This window comes from Anguilla rostrata, chromosome 1 (assembly GCF_018555375.3).
Source record: "Anguilla rostrata isolate EN2019 chromosome 1, ASM1855537v3, whole genome shotgun sequence".
NCBI lineage: Eukaryota > Metazoa > Chordata > Actinopteri > Anguilliformes > Anguillidae > Anguilla > Anguilla rostrata.
Window position 1 is genome coordinate 18,947,329 of NC_057933.1, and position 13,450 is coordinate 18,960,778.

Below are 13,450 nucleotides of genomic sequence, written 5' to 3' on the forward strand. Positions count from 1 at the left end.
TTTTCAGTCTTTGCATCTTCGCCAGTGACAGAGCTGAAGATTGGTAGTACAGTTACTCTTGTCTGTGAACTTCACAGCCCTGGGTCTTGTGGAAAAAGTGTTAGAGTCAGTTGGGTTAGTGAGACAGGAGTCCCACTGCAGGGAAACAGGCACAAACTGTCAGAGTCAGAATGCTCCTCCGGTCTGACTGTGACGCTTGAGCACTCAGAGCGTAACATGAAGTGGAGATGCCAGCTAACTGAGGAGGGGAAGCTGAAGGCCTCACACAGTTACACCACAAGCTTCCCTGGTAAGAGCTGGCTTTCCTTTTAGTTAGAAGACAACAGAAGTTACTTGCCATTCATAACAGTATCAGGCCAGTATGGACTTTTAAATCAAAATTATTTATTTAGTGTGCATTGAATATTTTAGCTGCAAACATAATTTATGGTTAAATTTAAGTTGTGAAAGGTTAAAAATGAAGAATTTGTTCCACACAGATACAGTTACTTCCACGTGGAAGCCTAAATTGCATAGTTTAATCTTTAAAGTTTAAACTAAGAGTGCTAAAACCATGATGCAAATCTAGTTCTTTATAGCTAGATTTGTTGACAGTTTTTTCATGGACTTCTGAACTGCTCTGTGTTCATTTAAAATTCCCTAGAGGTCTTTCAACTCCCTAGAGGTCTTTCAACAAAAAATGAAGTTGAATTCTTACTTTAATCTTTCCTATCAATATTCTTTACTTTGGTAAATAAAGGTGAATACTCATCTCATCTGTCCATAAGACTTTGTTCCAGAACTCAGTTTTTTCATGTACTTTTTAGCAAACGATAACTTGGATCTTCTGTTCCTGAGGCTTAGCAGTGTGAGGCTTTTGCATGTTGTGGTGATGCTCTGTGGTTATGCTATTTGTAGCCTTCTCTTTATGGTAGTCTTTTTGACACATCTCTGCCAGCATCCTGCACAGTGTTTTGATCTGTTTAACAGATAACAAGGGTTTTTTTCTGCACAATTGAAAGTATACTTTAGTCATCTACTTCAGTGATCTTCTGTAGCCCATCATTGATATTCATCAGCTTACTGGTGTGTTGTTGCTCCTTAACAGTGTATCAAACAGTTGACTTTGGCACACCCAATGTTTTGGCTATGTCTCTGTTCATTTATTCAGATTTTTCAGCTGAAAAGCTGAAATGTCACATTAACCCTCCTCCTTCTCATCTATTGCGTGCCCTATAATAATTTCATTATGACTTTTAGAAATGATGTTAATGGATAAAAAGGGGAATGGAACCACTCGTGCAAAAAACAATGAAAACTCACTACTGCTATTATTGGATGTTTGATTGATACAAAGAGAGGAAAAAATATATGGCACTGGTATTCTCGTTGGGCCTCATTCACAAAACATTTGTACTATCACATTTGACACGCAAACTGTGTGTAAGAACACTTCCATAAACATTTCAGCATTCATCATTTTTTTTCTTATCTGTATTTGTTCATGGCTGTTTCCTTATGCTAACCACATGAACAGGATTGCGCATAAAATTTACAGTCAGCATTCATCATCTCATACACCTGGGATATGCACAAAATATGTGTGGGATATGTTTTTCTCAGGAACATTTTAAAGAACAAAAGTAAGAATAATTTAAGAAAAGCTTTGTGAATGAGGCCCAATAACTTTAATAATGCATGTAAGAGTGAACCTCATATTTACGAAAATGTTATGAAGATGAAAACTGATGAAAAACATAGCCGACCCAATTTTTTTAAATTATGTTTGCAGCTAAAATATTCAATGCACACAAAATAAATAATTTTGATTTAAAAGTCCATACTGTCCTGATACTATTATGAATGGCAAGTAACTTCTGTTATCTTCTAACAAGAAGGAAAGCCAGCTATTACCTGGGAAGCTGGTGGTGTAATTGTGTGAGGCCTTCTGCTTCCCCTCCACAGTGAGCTGGCATCTCTACTTAATGTTGCGGTCTGAGTGCTCAAGTGTCACAGTCAGACTGGAGGAGCATTCTGACTCTGACAGCTTGTGCCTGTTTCCCCGCAGTGGGGCTCCTGTCTCACTAACCCAACTGACTCTAACGCTTTTTCCACAAGACCAATCTTCAGTTCTGTCAGTGTAGAGGACGCAATGACTGAAATGCAACATGAGATATGTAAGGGAAAAATGAGAAATTACTGTTTACTCGCTTTTATGTAACCTTAAGAAAGAAGAAGAGGATTTTCAAACCAGTAACCTGGGCGGACACCGGAGTGACGGTGGCAACCGAGGGGGGACAGGAAGAGTCGGATGAGGAGAAAGAGCCCGAAGGACAAGTCCTCCTCGACACTTACCCCCTGATCCAGTGTCCAAACCCACAGGCGGGTGTGGAAGGGTAGGCCTCAATCGTTTACGTCCACCGTCTTTTTAAAGTGTCAGAGATAAAAGCCTTGATCAACGACCTGCCAAATCCGGAAACGGTGGAAGGAGAGAGGTACTGTGACGCCATTCAATCCATGGTGTTACATGTCTACTGCACATGCTCAGAAAATAGACTTTTGAAGGTGATTTACACAAACAATTGTTTTAGTAGGAAACGACACTATTTCATAGTTATGCGTAATTATTAGTCAACTGCATTCATGCATCATTCTGAGGGAATCTGACCAATATCAAATGGAAATACTTACTGTTGAGAAGAGACAAGAAAATAGTAGAAACATCCGAATAATTCTGTTTATCGCAATACAGTCGACAGTAGTACTGTCCAGCATCAGCTGTGGTAAGATTATTAATGTGCAAAGAACAGTTAAGTCCCACTCTCAGCTTTCCAGAATTCTCTTGATTTTAATTTCTGACCTCTCCAAGAGTGATCAATTCAATAGCGTTTGGTGATCGTCCATTGCACCCGGCCCACGTAGTTGAGGAACAGTTAAAAGAGCCATGATGGTTACATGGTAAACTGATATTCTGTGGAAGATTATACTTTTAGTTATTTTTGGAACTTTCAAATAGAGTATGTCTTTACGCAAAATAATACTGTTTCTTTCTTCAGAAGAACAGATATGCAAATGAACATGTTCTGACATGATCTTTCCGTTGTGGGTCTTTTTTTTTTCTTATTTCTGTTTACCACTGTGAATGACAGGACTTAAAAGTAAGTGGTTATATTTGCAGACAAATAGAAGGGGAAGTGAAAAGCACACAAAATTTACAGTCACCATGTTGCACTGTTTTTAGCCAAGCTGGGAAACTGTTTAACAGAAATATATATACAGTATTGTGCAAAAGTCTTAGGCACCCTAGATTTTAAAAGAGAAGACAGCAAGTGAGAATGCCTGTGCACAGACTGACTGGACTCCTGCCATGGCTACTCTTCAACATCATACTCCTCTTCACAGGTGAGAGAGAGAGAGAGAGAGAGAGAAGCCAGGCATTTTGGAATAGAATAAGACAAGAACCATGTAAAGGAATGTATGGGGAGATGGTTTCATTTTTAATATTTTTGGAAGACAGACAGATTTAACAATTTCAAGTTTACTTTATTACTGTTAACAGGCCTTTAAAAATAATCTTAATGCAAAATATTAAATATTAAAATACCACAAGAACACAACAACACTGTTTCAGTTCTCACAAATGCTGCATTTCTTACGGTGCGTGCCACTCTCCCATCCACTTTCATTGCATAGTTTGGCACATTGTAGCTGGCTAACATTACCCAGGATTTAACTGACCCTGCCACACATTATATTTTGGTATAGCTCAGTCAAAACTCGGTCAGTGTCAAAGATTTCACTCAAAAGGTCCAAATAGCTCTTTCTAGTTTGTTTTCTTGTTTTTGCATATCACCAAAAACACAAATGTGCAATGGTTGAAAGATGGAGCAATACGTTGTTATACACTTTGATAAAAGGTGCCCTTTTATTCTGATGTGTGCTTTTCTGCCTCCTCATCAACCTCACAGTGTCAGCGACTAAACTGTTTCTGTAAAACTGAACTGTTTCTAAACACAAAAATAGTTGGTATGTTATCTGTCTCTTAAAACCAGATTTATTGATTTGTTCAAAATTATGTTGTATCTTGTAACCTGAATATCTCTGAGCTCTGTTTTAAATGGGCTTTATTTATTTTCCCCAGGTGTCAGTGGTTCAGAACCTACAGTGTACTCCAGTGTGGAAGAGCTTGTCAGTTTACCATGCAACCTTCATGGCTCTTTTAACTGCTCCTCAATTACGTGGATCTGGGGCAGTGCTGGATCACAAGAATCTATTGAATTGGTCACACTTGGAGTGGTCAACGCTGAAAATCAACAGATAGCTAGAAGGCTGAGAGTGGGAACTAATTGTTCTTTGCACATTAATGATCTTACCAGTGCTGATGCTGGATGGTACCACTGTCACTCAGACCATATTACACATTGTTCTGAAATTAACTTGTCTCTTCTCAACAGTAAGTATTTCCATTTGGAATTTGTAAGATTCTCTCAGAATGATGTATGAATGCAGTTAACTAATGATGATGCAGTTAACTTTAAAATAGTGTCATTTCCTACTAAAATAATTATTTGTGTAAATCAACTTCATACATTTATTTTCTGAGAACGTGCAGACATGTAACTATATCTCATGTTTCATTTTCAGTCTTTGCATCTTCTCCAGTGACAGAGCTGAAGATTGGTAGTACAGTTACTCTTGTCTGTAAACTCCACAGCTCTGATCCTTGTGGAAAAAGCATTAGAGTGAGCTGGGTTAATGAGACAGGAGCCCCACTGCAGGGAAGCAGGCACAAGCTGTCAGAGTCAGAATGCTCCTCCAATCTGACTGTGACACTTGAGCGCTCAGACCGCAATATGAAGTGGAGATGCCAGCTAACTGAGGAGGGGAAGCTGAAGGCCTCACACAGTTATACCACCATCTTCACTGGTAAGAGCTGGCTTTCTTTCTTGTTAGAAGACAACAGAAGTTACTTGCCATTCATAATAGTATCAGGACAGTATGTACTTTTAAATCAAAATTATTTATTTTGTGTGCATTGAATATTTTAGCTGCAAAAATAATTTTAAAAAATTGGATCAGCTATGTTTTTCATCAGTTGTCGTCTAAAAGTTTTTGTCGTAAAGAAATGTATGGGGAGATGGTTTCATTTTTAATATTGTTGGAGGACAGACAGATTTAACAATTTCAAGTTCACTTTATTACTGTTAACAGGCCTTTAAAAATAATCTTAATGCAAAATATTAAATATTAAAATACCACAAGAACACAACAACACTGTTTCAATTCTCATAAATGCTACATCTCTTACTGTGCGTGCCACTCTCCCATCCACTTTCATTGCATAGTTTGGCACATTGTAGCTGGCTAACATTACCCAGGATTTAACTGACCCTGCCGCACATTATATCAAACAGTTGACTTTGGCACACCCAATGTTTTGGCTATGTCTCTGTTCATTTATTCAGATTTTTCAGCTCATGATGGCCTGCTTTACTGGCATTGACACTTATTTGGTCATAGTGTTGAGAGACAACAGCAACTTACCCCAACTGCAAAGTCCACACCTAGAATCAATTCTATAACGTTTGTTTGCTTTCTTGTGCATGAAACAATGCAATGACACACAGCTGAGCAAGACATAGCTGACAGTAATTGTCCAATTACTTTTGGTGCAGGAGTATGTATAAAAAGGGCTGTAATTCCTTCACGGATCGACAGACATGGAAGAAAATACCCTCAAATGAAAGCTGACAATCTGCTCTTTATCCTTCCTCAAATCCATTGGTTTATTTCAAATCCTGGAGTACAAGCAACCCAACAAAAATTGTGTCACTGTCCAAATTCTTAGGGACTGCACTTGATACATTGATACATAATCAAAGCTACGGATTGTGCAATGCCAGTGTGTAAAGCATGGTGTTGCATGGAGTCAGGAAAAGAGGGTGTTGCATGTCACGTAAAAACAAAAGAACAAACAACAGAAGGCAAAAGTGTATGTGAGAACAGTAAACTTGAGTACAGGACAGAGGAGGAGCCTTAATAGCAGCTCTCAGTCCTCTTCAGCTGCGAGCACAAATGAGGAACAGCAGGAAGTAACACTTGCGCGGTTGGTAAGTGCGTAGGTTCCATAGATCTTGTTGACTTGAACACAATACTGAACCTAAATTGCATCAGTAAATATGCATCAGGAGAAGTTACAAAGCTATTCTATTAGAATTGCCCTCTATTCAGGTATGGATGAATAAATACTGTCTATGACACACAATTAAGTTAATATAGGAATAGTTTGCTTTGTATTGTACAGTTTCATAAAAGGAGCTGAATGTTAACAGAGCTAACTTATCATCATCACAACACAAAGCTGTCAACTACAATTTGCATCTCAATGCAAATAACACTATTGCAAATGATCAGGATTGTTAATATTTGAAGTTCATTTAGGAATTTCAGTGATTTTTACATTTCACTCCATGCCCTCAGATGTGAACGCCTGTCTGTCTGTTTGTCTGATATTTTCGTAGATGGTACGTACCGAGAGTTGCCGGCCCGACTGGTTGTCTTCTTCCTTCTCCTGGCCATCCCCCCGATTATTGGAACCATCTTTTACATAAGGAGGAGGAAACATGCACACACAGGTGACACAATGAGGAGCAGGTGTTTCCACAAATGGCAGACTACAGTATTTGTGTAGTGTGAAACATTTATAATACACTGAAAATATGTCATATAGGAATGTCAGTGATAAAGCTACATCATTAAATAGTCGTCACAAACACCACGATAAGGGAAGATCAGTGTTTACATTATAGTGTCAATGCAAAAGTATGTAAAATATTGTATCAGAAGTATGCGATCAGACTGTACCAATGTGTAAATTACTGTGTCAGTAGCATAAAATCAGACTACATCAGTCAGTGTAGTCATTGTGTAAATTGCACCATCAGAACCACGCTGTAGTACTAGAACAAGTGGTGTAAGACTGTACTGCTGAGAACTGACTGTTACACCTTTTTTGTTTCCTGTAGACCACATGCCCTCTGGACCCTCTTTGGATTATGTCAATACAGAGATGTTGGACAGAAACGCAGTTCCTAATTTCTCAGTCACCCAGTAAAATGCATGCAATGACTTGTAACATCGATATGAATATAAGGGAAATAATAATTCAGTTACAGTTACTGCATATCTTAAACCTGCCATTGGCCTGCCATTTTTTACTGTTCTGCACAGTATACATACTGCTATGATGAAACAATATTCTGGGCATTTCTCATTTAAATGCTTTGCTTAATGCTGGCCCTAGTTGAAATAAAAACTGATTCACAAAATCCTGAAGATACATCCTTTCCCATATCTACTGTCTTAGCATAGCATGTGTTTTCATATCATCACCTGTTGGACCTGTTGTATAAAACCATTCCTGAAATATGTTCTGGTATTAAGGCTTTTGCTCTAATCAATTATATAGTTAATGCTTGTCAGGGGTAAGTCAATTCAACACAAGTCTGTGCACCTAATGTGCCTTGAAAAATGCTTAGTTCTCACAATGTAATTACGTTAATCGATTTAGTCATGTTTTGATATGACTGTAATGTAGTTGTTTTCATACTATTCATTTTTAATTCTGCAAATGTGTTTTCACACATAGCTTATTTTCAGTGACAAGGGGACCGCACTTATATTCCTCATAGTAAACATAACTTTTTCTGACATAATGTGACCTTAAGAGGGGAAATCATCCCTCAGTAGACAGAACGTGTCTAATTAAGAGCAATTAACTGCTCATTGGTATTCAGAATAAAAATCAACAACCACAGCGGGTCCCCAGGATTGCGTTGGGAAACCTCTGCTGCAATGTATACATTTTTCCACAAGAGGGCAGTTTAGTTCTTTATATGTCTAATCAGTGCAATAAGCAAGAGTTTGTGCATTGAATTTACTTGTGATGGTAGCTGTCATTCCACTTCTACCAGCATTGACATGTAGTAGTACACATTTGAAATCCTGTGCCCCAATGTAACATTCTTAACAGAGGTTTGTAAACGGCAATTGACAACTTTTGTTGTGTATTTTCTGAGAAGATTATAAGCGTCCAAATCTTTAGATTGTCACTTTTAGATTCTCATCCACCTGCTAACTAAGTGTGGAACTGAAGTAGAGCAGCCATGCCTCTGTGAGCAGGGCAATGGAGAAAAAGTCCAGAAAGTGATAATCTTCGCACCACTCTACCCCCTGTTCCCACCCCACATCTCCAGCCTTCCTTCCAACCTGAACCCCCAGGTCAGTGATGGTGTCCACTATGTCTGGCTGGAGGTTCCCCAAAGATTGACTACACTACAGAAGGGACACAAGAGACACAATGGAAGACTGTGTGTGAGAGAGAGAGAGAAAGAGAGAGAGAGAGAGAGAGAGAGAGAGAGTGGGTGGGTGGGTGGGTAAGTGGGTGGGTGGGTAGGTGAGTGAGTGAGTGAGTAGACGGGCAGGCAGGTGGGTGAGTGAGTTGGTGGGTGGGTGAGTGAGTGAACGGGCAGGCAGGTGGTTGAATGAGTGTGTGGCTGGGTGAGTGAGTGGGTGTGTGAGTGAGTGGGTGAGTGAGTGAGTGAGTGGGTGGGTAGGTGAGTGAGTGAGTGAGTAGACGGGCAGGCGGGTGGGTGAGTGAGTTGATGGGTGGATGAGTGAGTGGGGGGGTGTTTTTCCCATATTGCCCATATTGTTATAAGCCAGGTATTATCATGGCAGATGCCAATAAAGTAATTACAGATATGTTAAGTAAATTAAATTATGACTGAATTATACTCTGTAAATGAGTAATCTGATGACGTTGTCCCTGGAAATCAGGATGGGCCTGGGATCAGCAGGCCAGGGCTGGTCTGGGGCAGACAGGGTTGGGATTTACTTATAGCAGGCTGTATAATTCCACAGCTCAAACGTCCAGTAATTACTAATAATGCCATTTACAGCAGAGAAGGAAGGCTTATAAAACTACAAAACTCATAATTCCTTGTATTTAAAATGTTGAAACTGGGGTATTTAGGTCACATTATAGCACACAATGCTGAATCCTGGTAACATTTAATTACATGCCACGTATTTTTTTTAACTCATAGAATATCTTTATCAAACATTTGAAATAACTAGCCTTCACTTTTAAAAATATGAAGATAGCACTGCGAATACAGTCTTCTGTAGCCTAAAGGGACGTTTCCTTAATAACTAACATCTATCTGTTTTGTTTTTCAAATACTTTTATTTTTTTATATTTTAAATACATCCACTTATGAACTCTAGAGTGGATTTATCTGCATGTAATTTCACTTCAGGTGACCAGCTGCCAAAAGACAATGATTTTTCAAGCCAAATGAATTTGAAAGTATAGGTTTGTTGTCTGGTATGATCCTAGCACCTCTTTCTCACTTGCAGTAGTCTGCGAGTAGGCTGTGAATTGTGGATATTTACGGTGCCACAATTCACACATTTAAAGATAAGATAAAGAGCGCTGACATATTGGTTTCTGCAGTTCTATTTTCTGAGCTGAATTTCTAGCCAGGGGAAGTTGGATAGGTGACTTCTGCTATCTTCATCTCCCTCTCCCCATAGAAAATGTCTTTGCACAGCACAGGGACTTACAGTGCAGTGCTAGGTTGACCTATAAACTCCAGTGAATAAACTAAAGGGATTACTGAAGGAATCACTGACTGCCCAATGTAGCCCTGTCACTCCTGCCATCTCCCTCATTTTGGAAATCTCAAATTCAAAGAAAGAAAAATGGTTTCGTCATTTAATTTCTGAGATGTTACTACGATCAACTGAAAGCAAAATAATATACTACCTGTCTTGAGAATGTGCTTGCATTCAGACGCTTAAAAATGTAATATTATTCTTGTTATGATGCCATCTTTTCTCCTTGGTGGCTCTGAAATATTATAAGCTCCCTGTTTCAATATGTCATTGTGCAATTAAGCATATGCTTCTTAACCACAAGCCACCACTTGTGCTCTTTCAGAGCAGCCCTGGGAATAGCCCTGAACAGAGGTGAGCAACACACCTGACTTCGGGGATACAGGACATGTTTCAGAGTCAGAAAAGAAACAGGAAGTGTCATGGTTCTGTGGTTTGTCTGCATTTCCCTTTTTGGGCCGCCAGATGGCGGCACTTCAGTTTTTAGTTCTGTTCATTTACCCTGTTTAAATGTATTATTGTTTTCAATTATTGTTTTTTGGTTGTCTCATTTTCCCTTCCCTCTCTGTGGCCTGATTGTGCATTGTGTCCTCCTGTGTCTCGTCAGTGTCTTGTCTATTTAAGTTCCTTTCTTCCCTGACTCGGGTGCTGGATCCTTGTGTGTTTCTGCCCTGTGTGTTTCCTCCTGAGTAGCCTACTGTGTGCTTCTGCCCTTGTTCCGTTTCTACATATTTTTGGATTTTCTTTGTTTTCTGTGTTTTACCCTGCAAGACTTTTTGTTCCCTGCTTTTGTTCCTGTTTTGAAAAGTAAAGTCTTCCTTTCAATTTACTGTTTGGAGTTGATTTTATTTTCTTTTTTTTCCCCCTCACTCTGCGTTTGGGTCCTAACCCCCTGTATCCGTAACAGGAAGGATGGGGAAAATAGTCAGATGAACCAAGAAATCATTTCAAAGTATCTTGGTCAACATAGAAACAGGGAGAAACTAAAGCATTTCCCCAGTCGACGTCTGCTACAGTTTGCAGTACAGCTGTGAAATTCCAACAATTTCAGTAAATTTGAGGACATCACAATTATTTTATACATGCTGAACATTATTTTTTTTCAAGCCCTTAGTCTCATTTACCACGTGTGCACGAATGTTTAACTACTGCTGTATCCATTGGGATTTTATCAGTTTAATTTTTTAAATTTTAAATTGAATCATTCATTTTAAATAAAATAAATTAATTTAAAACAGTTTAAATGTTCAGCAAATTGTGTTCATTTTAACTCTTTAGTATGCCTCAAGTCACAGTACAGCAATGCGTGCGATGAGATGAATTTCCTAATGTGAAAGGGCAAGCCATAATTAAGCCTGAAAGGAATGATCTTACAGATTCTTCGTATGAAGAATCCAGGAGGAAGCTGTTCATTCAAGGATTTCTAGATATAATCCACAAGTACACACACTTGCAGCAGTTGAAAGGCACAACTTCAACAACAGAAAAATCAGCACTGCTACATCTTAGATCTATAAGTGAGAATTATCTTTACTTTCCCTTGACCTGCACTATCGGCCAGTGGCACACCAATGCTCCATGAATGCTTTCCTTAAATTGATCTGGAATCATCCAGGGAAGGGTCTTGAATGATTATCCATTGCATTTTTTTCGCCCCCTCATCCAGGCATCCATCTGTGCGCACGTGGGAATATTGAGATTACTGTTGAAGCTCTGCAAAGCTGACTGACCCTCATGGACAGACCGAACTGTCTGTGCCTGCTAAAGATGCATCGCTTAGTCAGGAAGAGACACAGTCAAATGCTCGGAGACCTTAATGCAGTTTTTGGTTTATTATTGAGCATTTATTCATGTCAGGCTGACTGAGACAAAGTAATAGACATGTTGCCATGTGCCATTCATGTTAGGGACACATGGCGAGGTGCATATTTTATCACAATCAGGCCAATATGAATGGCACATATGAAATCATCACATGTCATAAAGATCATTGACATCATCTTGCATGAATGTACAAACTGTACAAACAATTCAAATAATTATCGGAGAAGCTCACGTATTCTGAATAATATGTACACATTTTTATAATATACTTGATATATTTGATTATTAATTCACACTATATATATATATATATATATATATATAATATACGCAGAAGATACAGAAGATGATTCCTTACCTGTCTTTAAAACCACACTACTGAATATGAAATATTAATCAAAATGCCTTTGGGTGGGTGAAGCACAATAGTATGAGAAAGAGAAAGAGTGCTTTAGACTATAGATAACTTTAATATGAATTGTTTAATACCACAGATTCACAAATAAATAAATAAATATGATATATCAAACTCTGCTCTTCTATCTGACCAGAATCTATGGTGGCCATATGTCTGTCATTGAGCCGGAGAGACCACTTTCTAAATGGTGTGGACCTAGATGTTTTAGACAGCTGGAAAGCTGTCTAATTGCCCGTAATTTACACTTCACACAGCACTGAATGTCTAGCTAATGTGTGTAACTTTGCCTTTATGATTTAGGCTCCACAGCAGAAAAGAATTTCAAGTAAGGATGGGTAGAATATGGTCTTGGAAATATTAAGATCATTTTAAGAATGCTGATCAAAAGCTCTCCTGTTTTTAAATTTCTGTCATAATCAAAAAATGTTTAGCTGTAGCATAACCATTATCTAAACTATTATGCATGAACACTTGAGGCACTAAATCATTATGCACCTTTTTCTGTCATCATGAGCACTAACGTTACATATTAAACATAGGCCAAGTGGGTCACTGTAGTCGGGGACATTATGTACGGTAACATTATGGTGATTACAGTGCATGACTATTATATAGTTTATATAGGTAGCCCAGCACTCTTTATATGATTTCTTTTGTGTTGTTTGTTTTGCGTTGATGACATTCGTCATATATGCTTCACGCATTATTTATCATGACTCTGACAGTTCCAGTAAGAGTTTCATTGAATGTAAATAAAATATTTAACCTGTTTATGAAATTATCGTATTATTTTTCAGTAAAAAAGAGAGAAATAAAAATACCTATAGAATATATATATACTTTAAAGAGAAATTTCTTTGCAAACATCTCAAAAAAACCTCAAGTACATTATTTGAAAATGTATGTCAGCATGGCCAGCTATATGAACATGAAAAATATCAATAGCAAATAAACATAAAAAGACGTTTTTTAAAAATAGTTTGGATTTCATAGAATGTCAATACAACTGCTATAAATAGTTCATTTTGTGCTAACTGATTTGAGGACAGTGTTGACAATGGGAAATTCTGTCACAGGGTAATTTCCGTGTTACTCAATATTTTCGATGAAGCTTGTACATTTAGATTTATCTGATATGTGAAGATATGCCTCTGCCTAAGAAGTCGTGGCTACAGTTATCAAAGTCAGGGAGGGCTTTGGCAGGCAGAATTTTTCTACTTGCTTCAAGCCTGAACGAATGCGGGCAGGTTATTAGTTTTAGTTCACAGTGCATGATTTAATCAAAACTGTGGATGCCCACGTTGAGTCACTGGGGGCGGTATTTTTCCCACAAAACGTCAACATTTTCACATAAAATAAGATCTATTTTATTTTAATTGCAAGAGAACAACTTGATGGATGAGGTGATTGAATATCCTAATGTAATCCTGCATTACCTTTAGTGTAACAGAAAAAGTAGTCTTTTACCATCAATAATAAAATAGCTTACTAATTATCCAAATAATTGTTTCTGGATTGTATTACCTCTTGTAGAATGGATTACAAAACAAA

The 13,450-nt window shown here is 38.2% G+C and overlaps 2 protein-coding genes across 16 annotated transcripts in view; one reads left to right on the forward strand and one right to left on the reverse strand.

The window, feature by feature from the left end:
* Window positions 1-2,831, reverse strand: part of LOC135250788 (uncharacterized) — a 90,584-nt gene extending 87,753 nt beyond the window's left edge. For 7 of the 9 annotated variants that reach the window (XM_064327574.1, XM_064327555.1, XM_064327547.1 and 4 more), the window contains exon 1: window positions 2,335-2,831. The gene's annotated coding sequence lies outside the window, so the exon portion shown is untranslated. The remainder of the gene's footprint in view (window positions 1-2,334) is intronic. The other 2 variants (XM_064327512.1, XM_064327564.1) reach the window with 2 other exon arrangements.
* Window positions 1-7,314, forward strand: part of LOC135250772 (obscurin-like) — an 85,667-nt gene extending 78,353 nt beyond the window's left edge. For all 7 annotated transcript variants that reach the window (XM_064327426.1, XM_064327451.1, XM_064327469.1 and 4 more), the window contains 5 exons: window positions 8-289; window positions 4,121-4,432; window positions 4,624-4,905; window positions 6,501-6,614; window positions 7,005-7,314. In XM_064327426.1, coding sequence (XP_064183496.1) covers window positions 8-289; window positions 4,121-4,432; window positions 4,624-4,905; window positions 6,501-6,614; window positions 7,005-7,093 — 1,079 coding nt within the window. In that variant the 3' untranslated portion in view covers window positions 7,094-7,314. The remainder of the gene's footprint in view (window positions 1-7; window positions 290-4,120; window positions 4,433-4,623; window positions 4,906-6,500; window positions 6,615-7,004) is intronic.
* Window positions 7,315-13,450: the final 6,136 nt, after the last annotated feature.